The sequence below is a fragment of the Drosophila innubila genome, assembly GCF_004354385.1.
Source record: "Drosophila innubila isolate TH190305 chromosome 2L unlocalized genomic scaffold, UK_Dinn_1.0 4_B_2L, whole genome shotgun sequence".
Taxonomy (NCBI): domain Eukaryota; kingdom Metazoa; phylum Arthropoda; class Insecta; order Diptera; family Drosophilidae; genus Drosophila; species Drosophila innubila.
This window is the reverse complement of record NW_022995372.1, coordinates 2,944,655-2,971,104: the sequence shown is the minus strand read 5'-3', so window position 1 is coordinate 2,971,104 and position 26,450 is coordinate 2,944,655. Positions and strand designations below refer to the sequence as shown.

General features: G+C 37.6%; 1 protein-coding gene and 1 long non-coding RNA gene across 2 annotated transcripts; both read right to left on the bottom strand.

The window, feature by feature from the left end:
* Positions 1-467: 467 nt before the first annotated feature.
* LOC117779648 lies at positions 468-18,278 on the bottom strand. Its single transcript, XR_004617026.1, has 2 exons — positions 18,138-18,278; positions 468-681 (listed from the first exon to the last, which is right to left on the bottom strand). It is a non-coding gene; the product is annotated as an uncharacterized LOC117779648 (long non-coding RNA).
* On the bottom strand, positions 480-26,195 carry LOC117779646 (protein expanded). Its single transcript, XM_034615911.1, is given in 8 exon segments — positions 480-1,474; positions 2,299-3,181; positions 3,869-4,386; positions 4,389-6,468; positions 6,536-6,615; positions 15,492-15,637; positions 15,707-15,846; positions 25,122-26,195. Coding segments are annotated over 7 exon segments (4,572 nt in total). The 5' UTR covers positions 15,799-15,846; positions 25,122-26,195; the 3' UTR covers positions 480-701.
* Between the last annotated feature and the right edge of the window lie 255 nt (positions 26,196-26,450).

Below are 26,450 nucleotides of genomic sequence, written 5' to 3'. Positions count from 1 at the left end.
ATCAGTTGTAAAATAAGTTTTAGTTGTTAAATAAAAAATCAATCACAGTTGTTTTGGGCGGACGTAGTTAGTTCTCAGTTTTTAGTTTTATATCTCATATTTTTTTCGTTTTTCTTTTTCACTGGTTTTCTATTAAATCTAAGTTTTTCCCTTTTTTATTTGTATTTTTTGTTGTTGTTTATTTAATTTAATTTAAGTATGTATTTTATACTTGAGTATTGTTGCTTCCCATTGTCATTCTCATTAATGTGTCTTTTTTTTTTTTGTCTTTTACTGTCTTTTCTAGCTGCTGTCTTTTTGTCATTTCTATCTCTCTCTCTCTTTCACTATTACTCTCTCTCTCTCTTAGCTTTCCCATTCCTTTAGTGACTAGACTGGGTTTTCTCTGTTTCTATTTGCATGCAATATATATATTTTGAGGTTGTCTGGTCTGTTCTTTTTTTTTAAATTGTTCTCTTTGTTTACTCTCTCTCTCTCTCTCTCTCTCTCTCTATTTCTCGCTGTGTCAAAATGGAAGCACCAGCTACAATTCCTGCCGATAAACACACTGTGATCGACTTGTTATCGTTATCGCACTATGCAAATTCTCAATTGGACACCACAATATCATCCACAACAGTATTCACAACACTGGAAACTGGAAACTTGATAGAGCGGCAGCTTGCTTTTTTCTTTCTTTCTCTCTCTTTTTCTGCCAACGCTTAGGACTGCGACTGCGATTGTGACTGCGAATGCGAATGCGAGTGGGAATGGGAATTGTAGCTCTTGTGATGATGCTTCATGATCACCGCTGGATCCATGACATAGTTGTTGGCCTCTGCCAGCTGCACTGGAAGTGGCGGCAGCTTATCCTGCGGATGGCGGTGACTAATCGCCGCTGCACTTCTTCCATTGCGTCCCTTGCTCAATGTGCAAGTATTTCCAGTTGCTGTAGTATTTCCATTCGGCGATTGGGCAAGGGATTTACTGCAACTGGAGCTGGAACTGGAACTAGTTGTTGCTGTTCCAGCTGATTGTTGTTGTTGTGTTGCTGTTGCTGCTGCTGTCGTTGTTGTTGTTGCTGGATTAACAATGACCTTGGTTTGCTTCAACAGCGATCGATCATTGCACAGGGCCGAAATGAGCGGCAAATCCAAATGTTTGCTCTTCTCCCGCAACAATGCAATGTCCAAGGGATTCGTCGGTGAATTCGTCAGGGAATTCGCTGATGCTGCCGCTGCTGCTGCCGCCGCCGCTTGACTGGCGGCCACAGAGGCCTGCAATTGGGCCAAAATGCTGTTGCTGCTGTTGCCACGATTGAGGCCCAGTCCCAGATCCGGCTTGGGACGCTCCCCCGCCCACTGTGCCCCGCTGGAGGTCTTGATCAGCGGACTGTTGGCACTGTGCGGATTCAATGTAAGCGGTTTCCTCGGCGGCAGCATGCTCAGTGTGGAATTCGGATTCGAATTCGGACTCGGATTTGGCTTCGAGGGAACTGCAAGAAAAGAGAACAAGTCAATAAGACATTCGGAAAGATTCTACCAAATACAAATTCTAGATGGATTTCTGATTCTCTTATTTTTTAATATTATATACTCAAATTCGATTATAAAAACATTTGGTGTCTCAAATGTTGAAATATTCCTAAATCAATCATTTTTTTTAGAGCTGGACAGTGAGAGAAGATAAACGAACTAGCTAAGGACCCTGACATTAAACTTGTCAGATCGGATTTACAGTTTATTAGAGAGGAACTGAAACAACAGAAAAACGATATTGAAGCTGAGCAATCTTATATTCAATTAAGAGCAGAGATTGAACAACAGAAGAAAAATATACTTGAAAGGGATGCAGATTTTCAATTATTTAGGCAGATTTTCAAACTCTCAAAGCGGAGTCGGAACAGCAGAAAAAAGATTTACTTGATAAGGAAGCGAATATTCTAACTTTAAAAGCGGAGTTAGAGAAACAGAAGCAAAGTGTACTTGATAAAAAATCAGAAAATCAGCTTCTAAGAACGGAACAGTAGCGTCAGGAAAAATTAATAGACGGAGTTTCATAAAGAATTGGATAAACACAATTTTAATTTTTTAACTTTCTAGTGAAATCTAAAATAATGAAATACTTTGCACTTTAAAGTATTTTATAAATATGTTAATTTTTACTTTGTCTGAAGGCCAAGTATTTTAAATTTTTCACGACGGAAGCAGAAAAACTTTTCAAAATAAAATTGGAATAGCTTAAAGATATTTGACTTTGAAAAGTCAAAGTATTATTTAGTATTTATAAGGAATAGCGATCAATTTCAGATAGACTCACTTGGCGGCGGTTGTTCGCTGGGCGTTGGAACTGGAACTGGCATTGGTGGCTTCTTCAGGCGGTTGACATACGGCGGAGGCGGCGGCGGCGGCAGACGCTTCACTTTGGGCATTGGTCTCGGCATCGGCATCGAGTCGAGCGAGTTCAGAATATTATCGTCTGATCGCGATCGTGCAAAGAGGCTCGAGGAAGCGTTTGCCGCTGCGGCCGCTGCGGCGAGGGCAGCCGGATGCAGTGGAGGGGGCGGCGGTGGCTCGAAGGAGCTGCAGAGGCTGGCCATCGAGGGCGAATAGAGGGGGGACAGCTGGACGTATGTGTCGGATAGATTCTGCGTGGAGGCGTATCTCGAGAACGGCAGATAAGGTGTGCTCCGGTAGATGGCATGTCCTTTGCAGGTATCCCATCCAGCCGGATACGCCAGATACGGATGCGGATGTGGATGCGGAGTTGGAGGAGCTTGTGCCATGGCTGCCAGCAGGGAACTCTGCTTGGCATCCAGATACTCCTGCTGACTGACAGCCGGATCCTGCAGCGGATAAATGACATAGTCCACATCGCTGTACAGCTGCTGTTGATACAGCTCCAGCTGATGACTCCTCGCCAGCTGGCCACTGTAGAGTCCCGGTCCTGGCGGCGGCGGTGGCGGTTGACGGGGTAAACTTGGCGGCGGTGGCGGCAGAAACTGACGTGGCTTAATCACCGGCAGCAGGACGCAGGACGAGGAGGCGGTGCTCTTGTGGTGCAGTCCATAAGGAACTAGCGGTATGCCAATGGCCGCCGAGCCGGAATGACGATGATGATGAGCTCCATGATGACCATGACCATGTCCATGACGATGACCGTGTCCATGTCCGTGTCCAGGATGGTGATGATGCAGTGAGGCCTGTGTGATAAGTAGTAGTTTAGTAAAAGTTCGGAAAAATAAGTAAGATTGCTATAGCCGCGATCTCGACTATGAGATACCCTTCAAATAATTTAAATTTATGACAAATACAAAAGAAAAGTTACATCCCATTACAGATAATTTAAAATGACAGTTTTATTAATATTATCTAAGAATTATAGCTCTTTATATTTTTCTTAGCTTTTTATTTCAACTTCTTGTTAGAGCAGTTTTTGCTTTTAGAAAAAGAATTTTTGTTAATACTATTCAATTTGCATAAAAAGACTGAATATTAAATGTTCAAAACACAAATATTAAGTTTTCCTCTTTTATAAAATAAATAACTTATAAACACATTTAATTAAGTCATATGAAGGGTTAAAATCTAACGGCATAAAAATAACATAAAATCTCCACAAATACCGTTATATTTATTTGATCCTAATTCGATTACGTGGAATACTTAATAATATTAAAGAATTCGTTAAGTTTGTGGTAGTTTTTTTTTTTTGTTTGTTTTTTTTTAAATTTAAACAAAGCGTGGTAAAACTTTTTAATCGCACTGTATTGACTCGGATATGGCTACATATCTAAAAAATATGTAGTCTATAGGGTCGAAGATGCCCTTTAAACTTTAAACAAAATGTTTTTTTTTCTTTTTTTTTTTTTATTATAAATGAGTTTTACCTGTGAGCCGCCATGTCCATGTCCGTGATGATGCAGTGAAGCTTGTGAGCCGCCAGCATAATTGGAATTGTGTAGGGATTGCTGGGACAACTGGTGACTACAGACGGAACCACTCGAGGAGGAGTAATGTGTGGGAGCTGCATAGCTGGGCTTGGCGCCGTCCGGGATTAGACTGGTGTGTGCCTTCAGTATGCTGATCTGTGGACGCGTCGTGATAAAGCGTGCGGTGACCTCCTCGGACTTGAGGGAGCTCAAGGAGCCGGCGACACTCGGAGCTGGCAGCGAGATGAGGGATGTGGGTCGTGGCTTATGGGATGTGGGATATGGTGGCGGATCACGACGTCGCAGCGAGGTGGGAGGCGGTGGCGGAGGAGGTGTCACCACCACGGCAGCAGCTCCAGCTGGTGAAGGAGCAGGAGCTGATGTAACCAATGGAGCGATGGGAACTGCTGGAATTGGTGGAGCTGGTGGCTCTGGCTTGGATTTGGGTGGTGGTGGCACCACGGGTGGGCCACACAGCCGGTCTTCTCATGCCGTGCATTATAGGGAGGAGGAGCTGGTGGCAACTCCGGCTGCAGTTGCTCCACGACCTCTTCCTCCTCCAGCGGCAGCTGTACGTAGTCGCAAGTCGTGTGCAGCGAGTTGGATACGATTTTGCGACTCGGGTAGGTGCCTCGGCCGACAATGAGATTGGTCAGCTCCTCGGCGGAGAGCAGGGAATGCTTGTTATCCGTGGGATCGCTGCCATCGCCACGAAAGGAGCTGCTCGTGCTAATGTTGGAGTCGGAACGCAAACGAAACTCACCACTCGACTTGCCAACACCATCCACTTGAGCACCATCCACAGCATCATCCTCCCCCTTGGTGGGCTTAAAACTGCCGTAATGCGAACTCTTCTCTGACTCTGCCAGCTCAGAGGATTGTCCAGTTAGCTCACTACTATGCATGGTGTAAACGCCAGAGGTCTCTGTAGGCGGTGCCAAGTTGTAGACACCGGAAACTCCCGAAACACTTTCCGAGGAGGGCAGAAAATCCTCCGCATTGGATTCGCTAATTGTGGAATTCTGTGCCGTATGACTGTAGCCCAGTTCCAGGCTGGAGGAAGTGGAGTGCACCGGTGGAGCGGTCAGCGGTGGAGCTGGTGGTGGTGGTGGCGTTGTTACCACCACTGTGCTGCACGTGGAGGAGCATTGCGAGCCAATGTGATGCTGGGAACTAGGTGAATCTGTGGCCGTCGACGAATCATTTGTAGATGGAATAACACTGCTCTTGGCGGTGGTGTTGTTGTTGCTGCTGCTGCTGCTGCTACCGCTGGGACGCAATGCCGCCAGCTGCTCCTCCAGATCCTTGAGCGACAATTGACCCACCGACGACGTTTGTCGACTCACACTCGGCCGGTTGTCCAGCAAATGGGCCAAGGCCAAGCTCTCTGTGGATGGAGCAGCCAATGCAGCAGGCGGTGTATTAATCATTATCTCCAGCTCATCCTCGGAGTGCACACGATCACTGACAATGCCCGATGTGGTATTGGAACTGGTGCTCGATATAACCGATATCCTTTGCTCATTCTTATTCTTGTAGGGCAACAAAAGACTGCGGGAATAAAAGACTTCCGCATGGGATTCCGTTTCCGTTTCGTGTTCCTGCTCCTGCTCTTCGCGCTCCCGCTTGTTAATCTCCTTGAGACGTGCCGCCAACTTCATGCTCCACTGGTGCGTATCCTTGCACAGCGACAACAACAGCTTGTTCTTCTCATCCGAGCCGGCATAGAGTATTAAACGATTCTCACCCGAACGTATCTCGAATTTCTTGCGCTCAAACGAGAGTTTCGTTATATTGGGCCATAGGAAATTGGCGGTTTCAGTTGCTCGTGCACCGAGTATCTTAATGCCCTTGGCATAGATGACAAACCAGGCACTTCCCACACCCGTCTCACTTTTGGCCAATCTCATGCGATAGGTGTGCGCATTAATCGTTTCATGGAGATTGCACGCCTGTTCAATATACAACAATTCCGCCTCCGTTGAGCCCAATCCTTGATGCTCCCGATGGCAGGCTCTCAAGGCGCTCTTGGCCCACGGCGTCGTCTGCAATGTGGCGGGCAGATAGTCCTCCAGGCGAAAGTAGTCGGTGGCGCAAGTACTACTACTTGGATGGGCGCTGGGCGTGGCAGAGGCACGTTTGGAGGTGGACGAGCTTACGTAGGTGGAGAGACGCAACATGCGTTCGTTGTAGCTGCTCAAACGTTTCCTAATCTTCGGTAGCGTTGTCAAGGATCTCTTGTGCCCAGTCTCCGTGTGCTCCTCTGCCTCTTCCTGCCCGTTTGGTTGTTCGGTTAAACCAGTTGTTGTTCCTGTTCCTGTTGCTGCTCCTCCTCCCTTGGGTGCATCGCCCAGATCCGCCTGCAACGCGAGTCCAGCCAGCAGAACAAGCGCCTGATCCGCATGCTCACGTGGCAACTCACGCTGCAGGACATTGTGCCTCAGCTGCAGATAATAATTGTGCCTCGACGCCTCATCTTTCAGCATGAACGGACTCTCGATGTAGAACTGCACGCGGAAATGCAGCTCCAACAGAGGACGTCCATTGGCATCCAGGCCCTTTTTTAAAAGAAACCATTCCTTGATTAGAAGAAGAATCCTTACTCAATAAGTGTACTCTACTTACATGCGTGTGAGAAGAACGCCAACTCTTCGGGCCGTACTTGGAGAGCTTGCTCTCGGGATCTGCAAACATGTACTCGCCATCTGGAAGCGGTAAAAAGAATGAAAAGAAAATTAGGAAACATAAAGGAATTGAGAGAGCTATTTTATAAACACATATACCAGGGAATAATATCGAAACCGGTAACCGGACCCATCATTATTTTGAAAAGAATCATGCAATATCCAACAAAAAATTTTTTCCCCTAGATCCCGATTTGGATGCTAAGGGTCCCCCCTTTGAAATTTCGAAAATTCAAAATTTTAAATCTCAAGTTTTCACTTTTAATCAACTCCTTATATCGTAATTAGTATTAAACAACACTTAAAACTTGATACTGGGACCTTTCATTTTTTTGTAAAAAATCATGCCAAATCAGACAAAAATTTTGACTTGTAAAGTTGCTAGATCCAAAGTCTGAGCAACTTCAACCACTCATAACTTTGTCAAAACTGAACCGATTTTCAAGCGGAATAACATTTTGATCATGATTTGGCCTCTAAATTCATTCTGCATTTAAATTTTATTGAATTCGTGAAAAAAATTATTTTCCCCTAGATCCCGATTTGGATGCTAAGGGTCCGCCCTTTGATATTTCGAAAATTCAAAATTTTAAATCTCAAGTTTTCACTTTTAATCAACTCCTTATATCGTAATTAGTATTAAACAACACTTAAAACTTGATTCTGGGACCTCTCATTTTTTTGTAAAAAATCATGTCAAAATTTAGAATTATTTTTACTTGTAAAGTTGATAGGTCAGAGGCTTGAGCAACTTCGAACTATCATAACTTTCTCATAACTCAACCGATTTTCAAGCGGGATGTCATTTTGATCATTGTTTGGCCTTTAAATTCATTTTGCATTTAAATTTTATTAAATTCCAGATATGGATTTTGATGCCCTTCCTCTAAATTTTAAATCTTCAAAATTTAAAAAACCAAATTTTTACTTTTAATCGACTCCTTATTTGTAAAGTTGCTAGTTTAAATGTTTGACCAACTTTAAACATTTATAACTTTATCAAAACTGAACCGTTTTTCATGCGGAAAGTAATTTTGATCATGAATGGGCCTCTAAATTCATTATGCATTAAAATTAAATTAATTTGATAAAAAACTTGGTCCTTTAGATTTAGATTGTTTTCGACTTTTATGCTTTTGCTTTTCCTTTATCACTAACGAGCATAGGAAAGTATGATAAGCAGTTGTTTCGGCAGGATTATCAGTTCAGGAAACAGCGATATATTCACTCGACTTTTGTCGGGTTGACAGAATTCAAGGTCGTCTTAATATAAATTTTAAATGAACTTTTGTTAATTCCTGCTTGAACTTCTCTCTTGCTCTCTCGTCAACTGTCTCTCTCTCACTCCTCACTCTCTCTCTTAGCCCTAAACGACCCCAAGAAAGGCCGCAAGTGGAACCCGGCTCCTGTCAGTTTATCAGACTGCAAACAAGCGGTCCGTTGACGTCAAACAGGGCCCGATGACGACACGTTCATGTCAGTTTGTCTCCGTTGTCAGCAGTGTTGTTATTTTAGCTATTTTGTAATTGTAACAGCTGGAATTTTATGAAATGATATTCGCTGAAAATCTGGCTAGTATTTCAAATTATTTTTTGTTTGCCATATACGTTCAATATACTTAAGGAACTCAAAATATTCTCTATTAATTATATTTCTGTCAAGAAAAGTTTCTTTTTATTAATATAGTAAGGTATTTGATTAAATAAAATTTTGTCAATTGGGCAATTGTTGAAAACTTGAACATGAGTTTTTAAAATACAGAAATCTTGGAAATTTAAAAGTTACATAGTGCGCTTTTATTTAAATGGTTTAAATTTAAAATACCACATTTAAAAAAATAAAAATAAATTAACAAAAACGAAAAGAGTTGTTGTTTCCAAATATTTTAAAATAAATGTCCGATGAATATTAAGAATCTGTAGCTAATATCTTTTAATAAAATCTATAAAATTAAAGAAACAAACTATATTTGAATTTCTAATCTATTAACTGAATTTTCATATCATAAATTGAATCTTGAAGATTGCTTTGGAAATTATTCCAGAAATACAGATCAACCAAAAAACCATATAGTACAATTTTGGTTGATTTTAGGTAGTTTACGTATCTGAAAAAGACCCATATATCTTTTTTTATAGCTATTTCTAGCTACTTTCTTTGATCAAATAAGCAATTTATTGAAATTCTGACAACACTGGTTGTCAGCTAGTTGTCGTCCAGGCTCCCAACTCGATCTTCAGCATCAGCTTCTACTTTGAGTTGGAGCTGAAGTTGGAGTCGAGTCTTAGCCCAAGGGCATGCCTCGTGCTCGAGTAACCGAATGGGTCCCCAAGTTGTTGTTGCTGTTGTTGTTGAATGTCGGTTGCATGCTTGAAAAACAAAATCAACACACACTTCATCATCGAAACGAAAAATTGGAATTCCTGCATACGAAATGAAGCAGCAGCCGCAGAAGAAGATGAAAAATAATAATTATGAGCAGCAGCAGCAGCAAAAAAAAGCTAGTGGAAAAGGCTACAATGAAGTGGACCCGACTATGAGTGACCCTGTAGGTATTCATTAAAAAAGCATAGGAAGTTTCTAAAACAAAATTCATTTGGCAATAACTTACAAAGAACAATGTACATGCCAAATTTGGTGCTTCTAGCTCTTAAGGTTTTTGAAATATGTTTTTTCTTCAAACTGAAGAATGCATTGACTCGTTTGTTGATGCGAAAAAGAAAAAGCTTTACATATATAATTTGCAAAAGCAAAGTATTATTTTTAAAGTTTGTATATTTTTTTCCTTTTTATTCAATAAATTCAAATTTAATAATGAAATGCTTTAACCAGTTTTACAAATAAATAAAAACGAGATAAATATTTGTTGGTCATAGCATGAAAAAAAAAGAGAAAAAAAAGGATATAAATATTGTTGACCTTATGAATTCTAATTTATTTATTATTAAAACCTATTAAACCCTTTATAATTTTGTATACAGGGTCTTAAAAAGTTGAAATTAAAATATGTGAGTGTGTGTGTGTGAGTGTATGCAACAAAAACAACGGCAACAGCAGCAGCAGCAGCAACAGCAACAATATCATAATAATCATCAACGTCCGAATAAGTGCCTATCAATGACGACGACGACGATGGAGTTGGAGAAGAATATAGTGGAGAGGGAAGAAAGAAAGAAAGGGGAGCAGAAGTAGACTCCAAACGGAGTCCAAGCTAAAGTCGAAGTCAAAGTCGACAGTGCATACCAAAGAGGCCCAAAACGCAGTTCAACAAAAAAAAAAAAAAAAAAACAGGTAGAAAACCGAAGAAAGAGAAAGACAGAGCTTGCAAGAAAAAGAGAGAGCGCGATGTTGTGGCAGCTGAAAAGACAAAGACAGCGATTTTTGTGGCATGAACACAAGCCCACAAAAACTCAAAGACAACAATCAGAAAACATCCGAATACAAAAACGAACTTCATTCAAATTTCACTCTGAACAGAAAATGTTAAATAAGAAGAATGCGAGCAGATGGATGTATCTTCCCTTTCCTTAGAACAACATCGCTAAGAACTTGGTTCTAATTTTGTAAAAAATATATATTACAATATAAATAAACATTACAATATGTTAAAAAAATATATAATATAAAAATTATTTGTTGATTTATATCAAAAAATTTAAAAAATAAAAATTAAAAAAAAACTATGATGTAGTAATTCGAAATACTAATATTTTGTATCATAATATATCTTACTCTTATTTTTGTTATTATTAAAATTTTTAATAAAATTAATTAAAAAGAAAATTAAGATGAGCATACAAAACAAATACATACAAAAATAAAATGTTTTTTGTAGTTAAAAATGTGAAAAAATTATATTTAAAATTTTTATTTTAAAAATAGAAAAATAAAAATCAGAGTTATACATTGATTTAAAAAATTGAAAATTATAGAATTTAAAAAATTTTTAATTTAGATAACAGTTAATTAATATAAAATTTATTCCGTTTCCAGGATAAATAAAAATATAATTTCTAAGATTCAACCAGATGGTAGTTTTTTTTTTTTTTTTCATAATTCTTAGTTGAAATTCCTGGTCTTAAGTGCAGCAGCAGCAGGTGTGAGGCAGCGCTATTGGGCATCCTTTGGCAACACGCAACGTGCAACGTGCAACAGAATTGCGGCAAAAAAAAAAAACAACCTAATAATTAACATATTTTCCAACGCATTCCACAGCGCTTACAATTAACACGCACACACATACACACCAAAAAGACAGACAGGAGAAGGAGGAGAGAAGAAGAAAAGGGTAGCAATGAGGGAGAGGAGTGAGGGTAAATAAATCTTCAATTTGAAACACATGCAACACAAATTACAGACTCGAATGCGTTCGGGATTCCGGCAGCAGCCAAACAACAAACAGGCAGAGGCTCATCAAGTGGCCCAGAGAGAGAGAGAGAGAGAGGATGAAAAAAAGAGAAAGACAGAGAGAGGAATGTGGCAAGAACAAGACGTGGACCCAGGTGAGGCAGTTGCAAAGACAGCTGCAAAGACAGACCTTGCCATGGCATTCTTTAGATTTATTTTTCAAAGGTTTTTTTTTAGCCCTGTAGTTGAAGAGCACACAGGTTTATATGTTTGTGATCCATTGTGATAATGTCCAATTTTCTATTCTAATCTCAGAGACTTTAAAAGCTAGAGCAATCAACCTGGCTTTATTAAGTGTCAACTTAGAACTAAAAAGGTAAAAAAAAAACAATTTAAAACTTATAATAAAATAACCAACAAAAAAAAAAAAGAAATAAGAGAATTTTTTTCATTTAACATTTTTTTTAAATATTATTTTGTTTGTGATTACTGAGCCGTGTACTGGGTATCTAACAGTCGAGCAACACAACTGTAACATTCTTGTTTTTTATTATTATATTTGAGGCAAAGTCAAAGTCAGAGCCATAATAATCGAGCAGCAACAAAATAACCCAAAAAAAAAACAACAAGTTGAAACTGGCTGAGAGCGAGAGAGATAAAGACAGAAAGACAGAAAGAGAGAGAGAGAGGGAGAAAGCAGATGAAAAGAGAACATAAAACCAAAAGAATTTTAATTTCCGATGTTATCAGATGCACGCAGCGTTGGTTCGCTCGTTGGTTCGTTTGTTGGTTCGCTTGCAGGCAGCATGTGGCAGTTGCAAGGCCGGAGCAAAAGAGGAGGCGTGGCAAGAGGGAGGGATGCAGGCAGAGCCCGCAAGCTGCTGCAAGATGAAGTCGAAAACGAAGACGAAGATGAACAAGTCAACGCCATATAATAATGATTATGAGCCATTAACATTAAATGGAAAAGAAAATGCTGGTCTACAGATTACAACAACAACAGCAGTCAAAGGCAAAGGAATGCGACAATGGAATCCAAGCAATGCGACAGCTAAAAATAACACCAAGAACTCAAGTACGAGCTGAAAAGTGGTTACAGAAACAGGAGTAGGGACAGTAGAAACAGCAGAAGGAGATGGCAACTAAAACAAGCCAAATACTTTCAACAACAAGAATAACCACAGTAAGTTATTCACTCGACATGTTATAAATTTTATACTCTTGCAGTTTACTAAAGATTTTTGAAAGAGTTAACTTTTTCCAAGAACTATAAAAAGCTTTTATTAAATTTTTGGTCAAGTTGAAAAAGGAATTTTTTTAAATACATATTGAAAATATTTCCAAGTTTATTGTTTGCACAAATTTTAGTTGAAAAATTCTTTTGTTTAGTAAACTATTTATAGAGAATTTTGTCAATAATGAAAAAAAATGAGGCAACACCAGCAAAATAATCTGGATAAATTAGAAATTCTCCGATATAGTATGTATATTGAAAAGAGGTATCCTGGAGAAGTACACACTGTGATTTAACTAATTTAAAAAATACTTTATTTGCATTACCCTTTGGAAAAAATATATATATATTTTTTATTTTAATTTTTTTAATAAATAAATTTAAGTCCTCTTTCCTCAAGTTGTTTTTTTATTGGTTTATCTTTTACTGTTATTGAAACTCTTACACAAATTTTAGGAATTAGTATATATACTTTATGGTGTCTATTACGTCTTCTTTACACATTTTATGACAAGACTAAAGTATTCTCTGCAACTATTTAAAACAGAAGAGATAGAGAGGAGAGAGAGAGAGAGAGAGTGGAGCTGAAGCCAGTGACGCCCATTGTGTGGCCGTTTGGTCAGCAGCATCGACTGTTGCTAGTTGATGTGGCTGTGACATTGTTGCCAAATTGCCAGGCACCAAGTAGAAGCAGCAGCAGGGTGGAAGGGGCAGAGAATGCAACGTAATTTGCATAAAGATGAAATTTATTGACGTTGCGTGGCCATAAAATTGAAATTCATTTGCGACACAAAAGGCACAAAGAGACAGAGACAGACAGAGGCCGAAGCCAAGTGTCCACCAAAAATAAAAAAAAAAATAAAAAACAGAAAAAAAATATATATAAATAAAATAAAGGACAATGACAGCATCCGCTGTTTGTCTGACTGGCCCACCAACCTCTCTTTTTGCCTACCTCTTGCCTTTGCAGCAGCTAGCTAAAACGAAAGACTCAAGCGACGAACTTGATAACTGAAAACTCTCGCGGTGTTTGAACTTTCGTGTGTGTGTGTGAGTGTGTTGCAGTTGCAACTTGGCATTGCTGTCTATAAAACAACAACAACAACTGCCACTAAAGCCAATTTTGGCTGCAGTGAAAGAGCGCGGCGTGAAAATGCTCGAAAGTATTCAACAACGTTGCCCATGAACAACAACAACAACAACAACAACTTTAGCTGCATGCCAGTCATGCACACACACACACACACACACACACAAACACACTTAAAAAATCCTTACCCGCAACGAGCAACAAAATGCAAACTGCCAATTTCATAGCTGAGACTGAAGAATCCTCCTCAAACTTGCAACCTCCAACTTGCAACATGCTGCCTCAAGACGAGAACGTTGGCATGCCTCCAACTGCATACCAAATTCTTTCTTAGCGTTCAAGATGTTGTGGCAACATCCCTCTGTCTTTCTCTCTCCCTCTTTCTCTCACTCCATCTTTCGTCCTCTCTCTCTGTCTCTTGTTCTTTTGCTCATCGAAATTGATGCCAAGCTGCCTGGCGACCAGATTCGAAATTTACGTGTTTTGCTCTTTCCTGCTTTTCGCTGTATATACCCTAGAAACTTCCTACACTGAGCATTTGCGGCTTGTTATACATTTTGTCTTACTCATTTAGAAATAAATTTCTTATAACTATGTTCTGTAAAAAAAGGAAGCCTTCTAGTTCTTATCGATAACAGCTCAGTCATTTAAGAAGTGTTTTATTTATAGTATTATCTCATCTTAATAAATTTTCTGTCACTTAAAAGTTTGCCTTTTTGAAGATTGGTGAGAGTATTTAAAATTTGTGCTTTCATTTTTACAGCTGGACACAGTGTGTGTGCTGCTGTGTGTGTGTTTATGGAGGACACATGCAGCTAAGGCCGCAGCCAAAGACGTCTACTTTACTGGAGTCTCAGCAACAACATCACGGGATGTGGCCTGTTCTTCCTCATCCTCTTTTTCCTCCTCCTCCTCCTTCTCCTCCTGTTGTTGTTGTTGTTGTTCTTCCCTGTTGCCTGTTGGTGTGTTGGCTTCGTTGGGGCCGCATCATCGTCTTCCTCTTCGTCGTCGTCGATTCGTTTGTGTTAATGCAACGCGCGACGGCTACCTGAATTACTGAACACGCGTCTTGTGTCTTGTGTCTGTTGCCTGAAATTGTTTGTTCGCCGTCGACGTCAACGTCGACGCGTTCCTTGCTGCCTCTGTTGTTTTGCTCAATACTCTGCAACCCACCATATTATTTTAAAGGGTGTATACATTTATACACACGCTGAGAAAACTTCTATGTAAAAAATTCTTTTAGTTAACGATAAAAATTCTTAATTTTGAGAGAAAAATCTTTTATTTTTTCGAAAAAGTTCGTTAAAAATGGTGTGATTTTAATGATTTTAATAAATATAAAAAATTTGCATACTTGCTAGAAATAATAAATTATAATTGATTGAAAATTCAGTACATGTAAAAGTTCTCTTAGAGTATTCAACCTTCGACATTCTGTTCTTATTTCTTCTTCAGTTTTTTTTTTTATGAGTTTTGGCATAGCAGCAAAAAAAAGTAAGAAGAAATGTTTAAGGTCAGAAGGAGGAGGAAAAGAGGCAGCAGGAGAAGAAGGAGGAGAAAAAGAGGCAGCAGGAGGAGGAGTAGGCTGTTGCTGCCACTGATGATGATGATGAGCAGCCTTTAAGAAGACTGGTTTATGTTTATTAGTTGTATTTTTCATGCCTTATCGCAAGGCACGACTATCCAGCTGCCCATCTGTCCATTTGTCCAACTGTCCATCTGTCGATCTGTCCAAGCTGACATGCAGCCAAGTTGCCTCGTGTTTTTGCCCCTTTTTTTGGGGGGGACGTACTACAAACCCATATATCGACATATGAAGATGGACTTACGATGTAAAAAGTAAAACATTTATCAAGAGATATTTGCAGTAGCTATTTTTATCGTTGAGAATCAACCGTTTTCCAGGAAAAATCTACCTTCTTATAGTAATGTAAAACAAAATCGAGTGTAAAAATGTAAAAAAAAAAAGTACAGTGAATGAAAAAAATTGCATTTTCCAATTTTCCAATTGATAATAATAAAATTGATATTTCGCAAGGAATTCGGTTAAGATTTGACAAAGTTATGACAGAGAAAAACAGAAGGAAAAAATGGATAAATTGTTCAATTTTGATGCAGAATCAAATTGAAGGCCAAATAATCATAAAAATGTCATTCCGCAAGGAAATTTGTTTAGTGTTGACAAATACAGTATATAAATAACGATTGAAGAATTGAAGGACTCACCTATGAGCACAGCCAGACCAAACAGTTCGGTGTCCTGCATACCCTGTGTGGCAAAGTGTAGACATGTCTGCGTGTATACTTCTCGGACTCGACTCTTTGCATCGACTAGGAAGTACAGCGTTTTCGGCTGCTGTTGGCCCAGAAGTCTGCAATGATGAAGAAGTAAGATTAAGATATATTATATATATTTAATTAAAATAAGTGATATGACCTACCTCAGTGCCAGGAATCGGGAGCCGGGTGACAGTTGCTCGGCTGAGGACGCGCATACTTCCAGGGGCGCGCTGACGGTGCAAAATGCTCGCATGCTGCATCATTTTCCGTATACAGCGCGAGCGTTCGAAATACGTTGCTGCTAAAAGGGGAGAGGGGAGAGAGGAGAATCGAAGGAATTCAGTTTTAGTATAAATATATATTTTATAACCTTAAAATATATTAGAAAACAAATTATTGTTTTTAAGACATAAATTAAGAGAAATACATTATTTTTTAAAATTATTTTAATCCATTAAATGGTCTTTCATTTTCTTCTACAGACAAAAATATGTTGATAATCCGTTTTAGTAATCATATTTTAAATAATTATAGTTTAGTGTACAACATAATTATATTTGCTATTATAACTATAATAATTTTTTTAATCCATCATTTTATCATTCATTTATTTTGAACTGAATTTTAACTCTAAATGTCATTATTACTTTTGTAACATTTTGTATTATATTTTAAACGTCATATTTTTTACGAATCAAGAGATATTCAATAACTTCTAATAATATGGAAATTTAATGGATTTTTTTTAAATATAATAGTTTTTAATTAATTCAATTTTAGTTTTATGAAATATTATTTAAAAGTGGAATATAAAATAAATCAGTTGTTAAGATGGGTGATAATTTATTGTTGTAATTTATGGTTAAATGTTATGAAATCTGATGACATTTCAATCGGTTTTCAGTTAAGGATTAGAGTGAAAAATGCAAGCAATGTCGTTGGTAATTTTTTTTTTTTGGGGCTGGCAACAATTTCACCAATCAATAACGAAAGACTTAGGCGACAAACTTGATTTGGCGTCTGTGCGTGCGTGCGTTGCGCATAAAATTATTAAAATTCAGTTAAAGAAAGTTCCATATACACATACACACACACACACATACATACAGACATACACACACTTATAGAGACCGAAACTTGCCGTCGTGATGAAAGAAAAGCATTTTATGCATAAATTAAAATCAAATTGAATCAAATCAACTTATGGACTAGCCTCAAAATATTTTTAGTTTGAGTTTCGAGTTGAATTCGAGTTGGGAACTTGGTCGGTTTCTATCCAGCGGCCGCATAAATTTCAATATTGGCGCATTTCTTTGCGCCACAGACGTCTAATAAATTTCAACGTCCAATAAATTTATTCAGAGTCAAGTTGAGAGAGTCGCAAGTTGAGAGTGTTGGTCAGGTCTATCTATATTCCGACCCCCAGCCACAAATTAATGCAGAACCGCCCTGACTTATTAATATAATCAGCCCACTGTTACCGCCCCTCCCCCCCCTTACCAGCCACAATCCCCATACCAATTCAATCCAAAATGGAGTCAACGTTGATCATCAATCAAAGCGCGCATTTGACATAAATTAGATACCAAGAATATGTATATAAGTCTACACTCCAGACTCCACACTCCCTCTCCTCCCCTCTCCCAACCAATTCAATCTAAGCCGATTTTCATGATACAGCAACCGAAAAAGACACAAAAACAGAAATAGAAACAGTAACAAAAACCGGACCAAAACAACAGCAATGACAACAGAAACAGAAAGCTAGAGTGGAATGATTTACGAAACCAGCAAATGGAACTACAGCAGATAGAAGATATTTATTTAAATGTGTAATCTTTAGGAATTTGTCGATAATTGTATACAGTATTACAATTCGAAATGGTCTTAAAAAATATTACTAATTGATATTGCCACATCCATGTCTACATTTAATTCAATATAATGAAAGAAGAGTATTTCAATTACAGAATATTGCTATTCAATATGGTAATGTATTGTTGTTTCTAAGTTTCTTGTTTTTAGTACAATTTGTAATTACAATTACTATTCAATTTAGTCACAATCATTCAATCATAATAATCGAAGAACGGTATTAGAAATCTAAAGTAATCCTCAAATATTCTTTGTTGCAATAAAATTCAATAGAATTTAACAAAATTAAACACCCTTTTTACACATCTGTTACAATTTATTCAAAGCAATAAATTTATATTTAATATCGTCAAAAATTAAATAAAGTTGATTTCAACACTGCAACACTTATAACCTAAACAAAAATGTAAGTATTATAATTAAAAGATGACACACTTATTTGTACATCTTATTTAATCTAATCTGAATGGAATAAAAGTATGCAAGATAGTCATATCTTATCAAAGCAAAATAGTATTACACTTTATTTAATCTATTTAAATTTTAAAATGAAGTAGGATATTATAATAAAATGGTATAGGGTATTTAAATTCTATGCAGTAACTGAATATTTAAAAATGTTTTAAGTATCAAGTCAATAAAACCAAGTTCTTGGAAGAACACATCAGTTAGCTTAATATATATTTCTTGCGCAATCTCTTTCTCAATCTTCAGCACTCTCTCTCTCTCTCTCTCTCTCTGCAATATATGACACGTTATGTCTGATGAGAGGTCAGTTCTCTCGTAACTGTACATTATATAATCGCCAATTGGCAGCATTAAGTAAGTCAGTAGGCGAGCAACTTAGAAGCTTGGCAATGACTCAGAGAGACAGACAGAGACAGAGACAGAGAGAGAGAGAGAGACAGAGAGAGAAACGTGCGAGAGATAAAGCCGTTATCCAAGTTGTATTCATTTTTTTTTCAACTGATATTAATTTGCAATGCAAACAACTAAATGTAAATCATTTAACAATTTTAATCTTGGCTAATTATCCACATTCCAATGGCTAATGAGAGCGGGCGACAATAACACAAACAACAAAGTGAATGTTAATTATAAAAGTCAACAACGAAGAGTGTAATCTCTGCAGAGAAGAGAGAAAAATGGGCGAAACATATATGCTGAGGTGGGCGTGGCAAGGGGGCAATTAAATGAGACACGCTAATCAGCAATTAACAAATAACAATGAATTATTTGTTTATGTGAGCAGGAGAATAAAATGAAGAGGTGGGGTATAAAAAAAGGGGTATGCTTTTTCATTAAAAATCCTATTTAACAATTTATACTCCCTTGTAACTCTGAGATAAAAATCATAATAATAATAAATATCAAATTTTTTTTACGATATCAAAAGAAAAAGAAGCTTTAAATTAAAACTGCAATTCCAGCTTTTTAAAAATATCAATATGTTTTATATCTTATCCGTCATAAATTAAAATTCTTTATAAAATTACATTCTCATTTTATAATGGTATTTAAGCTGTACAAAATTATTTTTTCTCTCTGACGACTGATTTTAGTCGAAAGTAAATAAATAAATAAATTTTGTAAGAGCCCTGTTTTGAAATTTTTAGATATTGATTTGGCAATATTTTTAATTTTAATAAACAGATTTATAAATTTTATATGCATTGCAAATTAATAGAAATGAATGAGTTTTATATATAGGTAGGGTCTACAAAATCTCACGGGTTCTATTTTGGATATTAACCAATTAAATGGCGCAAGCGCCAGCGGGCCAATTTCTGCTGTCTAATCGGAAAACGAAACGAAACAAAGCAAAATGTTGCGCATACGCCACGTTGTGCAGCGACAGCAGTTCCTTAGCCCCTCCGCTTCACAGCTTCCTCCGCAGTGTCCCCCTCCACCATTTTCACCCAGTTTCAATCGGGGCTCTGGGGCTGTGTCAACTGCATGCCATAGCAGTGAGCTCATTGGGGGCATGTGTGTATGAGTGTGTGTATATGTGTATGAGTGTGTTCGAGTTCGCGACTTTGTCGCCAATGCTGTTGTTGCTGTAGAGCGGAAAACGTGGGGTAAAGGGAGCACTGATAAATGCCTAACGTTTATCGAAACGCCTAACGAATCGGAAAATAGAAATATCTATGGATAAATTTCAAATTGGCATTGCAATTGGAATGTGTGAGCGAAAGAGCAATTGATTAATCGAATGCTCGATCAGCGCTTGATCCATAAACATTAGAAATAATATAAACAACAGCGGAAACTTGCAATGTGATGTGATCACATCGAACAATTGAGACACCAACAAGAGTTTAACGATCTTCTAGTAATCTCTAAAAAATTTAGATTTCAACAAATAGAATACTCTTTAGGAAACTTGCAAAATTAAAAAATATATGAGTAAGTAAAATTAAGAAGACATTCTTAGAAATTTAACTCATTAAGCAGATCGTTTTTGCAGGGATCGAAAGATCAATATCTCTTCTGTATGGAATAGAAGTTGTTGGAAATTCTTTATCATTTTCATAGTAGGAAATAAATAATAATGAATTATATTGTCAAAAATATTTAATGGCCAATTATAAGAGTATGTATAGCATACATTTTTGAAATAATCCCTAATGCTGGATGGTAAAATTTATGAATCTAAAAATTTAAAAGTTAACTTTCTTAGGGGTATTTCAGGCACACACACAAGAAGAGTAAAATCTCTCATACACACACACACACACACACACACACACACAGAGGCAGCTGGAAGAATTCTAAGAGTGGTTCTTTAAATGTGTTGCCGAGTGGCACGTTAAACTGGAATCGAGTTCTATTGAAAGTGTTGCCCCGTTCGATCTCAATCTCGAACTCGATCTTGATCTGAAGCTGGAGCTGAGACGGGAAGATTGAGATTGTAGCTCTAGCTAATGAATGACGACGTTTGATGTGGAATTTTTAGCTCATGAGTTGGTAGCTGAATCTCTTGACGCGTTTCAACGTGTGTCTGGGTTTTTTAATTACGACAAACGGCAAATTGGTATTCGCCGATCGCAGTTGATCGCAGTCAACGTCGACGTCGACTTCCTCAGTCGTCAGTTGGCGTCAACTGGGAAAATAGTTTAGTGCGATGGCATTTTCACACGCTAACTCGAAACAGTTGTTATACTTTCAGATATAGTATAAAGGTATCCAACGGATGCGCGTCACAGCTTAACAAGTGCGCTTCAACGGGATTTAAGGCGTGGCTTTTAATGCCGTAACCAAATTTAAAACCAAATCAAACATTTAAATTAAAAGTGTGTTGCCAGAACCGCTTCTTTCCCCACCCAAAACTAGCTTTTCTTCAAAAGTCCAACAGTTGGTTTCCATAATGTTCACTATTTTAGCTTGCCACAGAATTCTTTATCTTAAAAAAATTGATTATTTTATGCAACAATAAGTTGTGACTAAAAAAAAATTATGTAATGTGAAAACTGAATATTTTTAAATAATTTAAAGAATTTGGAACAGTGTATACAATACAATTTTTATAAAAATAAAACATTTGTATAAAAAATAAATGAAATTTAGTGATATTTATAACTTATTCTTTGATTGAAAAATATAATTTAAATTAATTTTTATAATTAAAATAACTTTTAGATAGAGAGCACACAGCTTTGGGTGGAAGTCTCAAACAATATTTTAACATATCATATTGTATTTAAAAATATATTCTTTGTTCCACAAGGACTGTTTTTAAGTATATACAACATTTTAAAATTATATAAATATTTGTTTTATTTCATGTTCCCAAAAATATTGAACCTAAATCTAAACTAAACTTAAAAAAAAAAAAATGTAGAAAATATTAAACAATAAATATGTCAGCAAACATCAGTTTTTGTGCGACATTTTTTTGCTGAAAATTTTATTATTATAATACCTACTTTAGTTTTGTTTCTGTAAATTTGGCAACACTGCATTTAAAGCTCATGGATCTAATTGACCAAAACATAGGGCGAGGCACATTTCTGAAATTGTTATGCCGATTATGAAGTCGCCAGCTGTTGTCGTTATTATTATTATTATTATTATAATTGTTGTTGTTGGCTGCAGTCAAATAAATAACTTGGCGTTTTTTTGCCAAATACAAATCGAAATGTGGAGAAAATCAAACAAAGCAAAAATGCGGCAAATTGATGGCTTGTTGTTTTTACCCTCGATATTGTTGTTGTATTTGTTTTTGTTGTGCCAGTTATGCCAAACAATTTTAATGTCTTTGCACATGCGCAAAAATGTCCCTGCCAGCAGAAGAAGAAAAATAAATAATCAAAATCACGTATTTAGCTTCAAAACGTCAAAATAAGTTTTGATTTTTTATTTAGACACACCTAGAAGAATTCTTTGTCATGGTCGGATGGATCAGATTGTTATTCCCAAGCTTCCCATACTAAAATTCAAATTATTTTTTCCCTTTTGTTTGACATTTGAGTTGAATTTTTTTTATTTTAATTTTCTTTTTGATAATTTTAAATTTGTACATTTGGACCACTATATTTTGCAGGTACTCATCAAGTTTTATTAAAAAAAACTCTTTGTTTTTTGAGCTAACTTATCTAGGCACAGGGTATCTAACCGTCGAGTTCGGCCGGAGCTCATTTGCTGTGACAATAATTGGGCATCACATCGACCAAATATGGGAAATTTAATAATACAGATACAACTTGTTTGTTGACTATTTTCTTAGCTATTTTTCTTTAAAAATTCAGCTACTTTATTTTTTAAATGCTTTATCACAATGGTTATCAATGATATCAAATGGTTAAGGTACAAGTTATGCATAAAAATAATAATCAATAAATTTTAAACAAATAACAACAGAAGGACATTACGGAGATGCAACAATTTCCAGTCCTAGTGACGTCACACTTTCCAGACTGCTTGAAGTTGAATCTGTTGCAGGCGCAACAATGTGGCACATGTGGTTTGTGGTTATGGCCGACAATGTCATGTGGTTGGGGAACCACAATGCGACTCAGGAGCGATCAACTGGAAGATCAACAATTGCAGTTGCTTTCCAGGCAATGTCAAGTGCAAGCACTTCCAGCAGGACGTGTTAATAGTAAGCTTTCACAGGCGCTTTCATTTTGTTACTCTTATTAACGTCGCGCTCTTTAGATACATACATACATACATATGCATAGAGAGAGCAGACAAGCCGTCATACCAAAGGCGCCAACAAAGACGTAAGCTCCAAAGAGAGCAAAAAGAGCAGGAGCAGGAGCAATTACAGGAGAGGAAGGCAGATATCAGCACACCATTACAGGCGCAACACACACACACACCTAGGCGAGGCAACAACGTAATGAGAGCAAGCGCTCGGTCGACGTCGACGTCGACGGCGGCAGAGACGTTGAGCGGGACGTGCGGCGCATGCTAAAATAAAAGGCGTGCGAAACAATTTTTGTTTTGTTTTTTTCTTTTCTTTTGTTGTGCACAGGCATAAATTATGCTGCTAGCAGCGCAGTCACAGTCACAGTCGACGTCGCTGTCGCTGCCTGCCAAATAGTTGAGGCTTCAGGGTGAGCGTATATATCTTCCTCTTCTTTTTCATCAACAACAACTTCTCTGTCAAGTTTGTCATTCAACATTTAATTCGCTGTACATTTTAATTGTTTAAACTTTAAAGCATATTTTTTTAATGTATAGGCGTGCAGGAATTTTTGTTTTCAATTTTATTAAAAGGGGTATTCCCAAAACAGATGAAGATTGAATTTGATTTCGACAGATGAAATGTAGCTTAGGCATTATAAATAATTAATAACATAATTATACTACAGCTTTACTTTTTTTACTAGCCGTTTCATTTTTAGTACCGGAACTGAAACCGTCACCGAATGAAAAGTCAAGAACTGAATACCGAAACGTTTGTACCGGTACGGTTGTGGTAAAGTTGCTAGGTCAAAGAGTTGTCCAACTTCCAACTGTCATACCTTTATGAAAACTGAATACATTTTCAATAGGAATGTCATTTTGATCATGATTTGGACTTTAAATTCATTCTGTATTCAAATTTAATTCATTTAGAAAATTTAATTATTTTCAACCAAGATTCGATTTCGATGGTAAGGGTTCCCCCTTTGAAATTTTGAAAATTCAAAATTTTAAATCTCAAGTTTTTACTTTAAATCAACTTCTTGTATCGTTATTAAATTGTTACCCAACTGATCCAACATTTGGGGAAAACACAGAAAAAACCGAATCAGATCAATTAAAATTTAGTGTAAGTTTCTACGGGCAAAAAAACTTAATATTTTTGATAGTAAAATCAAATTTAAATCTGCTAATGGAATGCCCTAAATCTGTTTCGGGAATGCCCCAACTGTTGTTGTTGGCTAAGGTCAAGTGTGTGGCGTGTTTTGCCCCCCTCTTCCCACTGTCTGTCAATTGTCGCAACCGCAAGTTAAATAATAAATAAAGAAAATAAACACAAACATATAAACCGATACAAATGTGTATCGATATCGCATCTCTGCGGTAGCAATCGTTTAACGTTTACCGTTTTTAGCGTTTAACGTGTGTTTCTGCTCATTTGATTATCAGTTTTCATTATTTTTTAACTTGTGCTGCTGCAACACAACACCAAGAGTATCAGATAAACCACCCACCTCACTCCACCGCACCGCACCGCACTCAATTTCTCTCTCTCTCTCTGTCTTAACACCCTACTCTTCACTCATTTAGTCGCCTTGCTTCCTCCAGCTCCCATTTCCATTTAATTGCTGTGGCAAATCAGCTGCTCGATATCCAGTGGTCGCCATTTTTTTGTTTGCCTCTCTCCTGCTGCTGTTCCTGGTACTCACAGCCAAACATGCTTACATATGTATATATTTACATACATTTGGTCAAGAAAGTGTTTTGACAAAATTAAAATTCACACACTTGTTTATTATAATTATTTGAAAACAGCTATAAATATATAAGCCAAGGAGACTTAAGTGATTATTGAGAAGTGTCAAGCTTACAAATACTACAAATTCAGTTAGGTATACGTGTATGTGAAGTTAGTTTTTAAAAAGTAGAATTTCTTAACTAGTAGAACTGAGCTGTGAAAAAATTTCTAGTTGATTATTTTTACGTTTAAATTTTTTAAAACCACTACAAAAAATACTTTAATAATATCTGAAAGCAAAAAAAATTTTTTTTTTATTAGAACTATGGTTTTTTGGTGAAAACATCGTAGAATTGAACGTAGATTACGAATTTGGGTTGCCAATTTTTTCGAAAATATTCGCAGATTTAAAAAGATTTTAAATATTTTTTGCAAAATAAAATGTGCAAAATAAATTGTATACCGTCAAGACACTTTCGTGATTAACTGTATGTATTTATTGTGTGTAGCTATTTACGACACCTGTTATATGAACAGTTTTGTACCCGTGCCCGCTTTCCTATTTCCACCTATTTGGTGTGGTGATTAATTGCACAATGGACTTTAAAAAGTATTTTTTTTCTTTTGTTTTTTTTTTTGCGAGCCATTGGCGAGTTTTACGGCCGCTTCTTGAGGCTCATTTCAGATAAGACATTTTGTATTATAATTGTTGTTATTGGTATTTTATGAGTGCCTGTGACTGAGGCAATTAAAATTCCAAACAAATGCCCCGATCACAATTTCTCGCTCTCTCTCTTTCATTCTGATCGCTCCGTTTAGTTTGAACTTACCTTATGCACTGCCGACGAAGGTCGCTGCAGTTGTCGGCATTATGCTGCTTGCCAGAAGAGGGCGCTTTAAGCGCGTAATCCAAAAAATGAGTCGCTTACAAATCTCTTTAGTTTGAGAGAAGAAGAGAGAGAGAGTACTGCAAACTTTCTTTTGTTATTTTCTTTTTGCACTGACAATCGATTACACGCAAATAACAGTAAATTGTATTGTTTCTATTTTTATTTTTCTTTTATTTTGTATTTTTTGAATTGTCGTCGGCAGTGGCCAGCAAGCTATTGCTGACCTCTTCTTCTTTGTCAAACACTAACAACGCGCCGCGACTGCGCAGTCGACGGCGGGCCACATTCCAGCGGACGACGGTTCTCTCACTGGCCGATTGTGTGGGCGCTGCGCGACGCGTGAGTGAGAGAGAGAGAGAACGCGACACAAATACGATTTAATCAAAATTGTTGTTGTTGTTGCTGCTGCACTGGCACACACACACACACGCACACAGGCACAGCCAAACACAGCGATAGCGCAAACATGCAAGAGAGAGAGAGCAAGCGAGAGCTGCCGTTTATGCTGTTGTTTTTTTTGTATTTGTATTTGTGCGCTGTGCTCTCTTTGGCAACTGCTTTTTGTTGTTGCGCGAAAGAATGCCGTTTGCTTGGTTGTAGTTGTTGTCGTTGTAGCTGATGTTGTTGCTGGCGATGTTGTAGTTGTATTTGTTGTAGTTGCTCTTGCTGTTGCTGGGTCGCAACTTTCTGTGGCGCTATTTGTTTTGACCAGCAGCAACTTGTTGAAGTTGCAGAATTATTTCTTTAATTTTTGTATTATTATTTTTATATTCAAATAAAATACACAGACACACACACAGAAAAAACACAATGGGAAATGGGCAACAAAAAAAACGATGTGCTTTTCTTGTAATTCAACGCCACACTTTGAATCTGAATTCGAATTCGAATGCGATTCCAAAATCCAAATCGAAACGAACGAAACGAAACGAGACCGAAGACAAAACGCGCACACTGCGGACTGCGAACTGCGACTGCGACAATCTCCAGAGCTCCAATGGGGCCGCAGTCGCTGTCGTCGTCGTTTCTGTTGCGATCGCGTATGTGTACGACTGCGAGCGAATTCAGTGTTTGTGTTTGTATGCGACCGCGCGTTTGAGTTGTGCGTGTGTGTGTGTGTCTGTGTGTGAACACGACGCGCAACCTGCTGTCAGTTCAACTGCTTCGTCCAGCTACGAAAATCAAACTGAAGTCCGAGCCGAGAGAGTTTCTGTATGAGAGCAAATTGTATCTCTTAGTGCTGTGCAGTGTTGCCAACTCTGGAAAGCT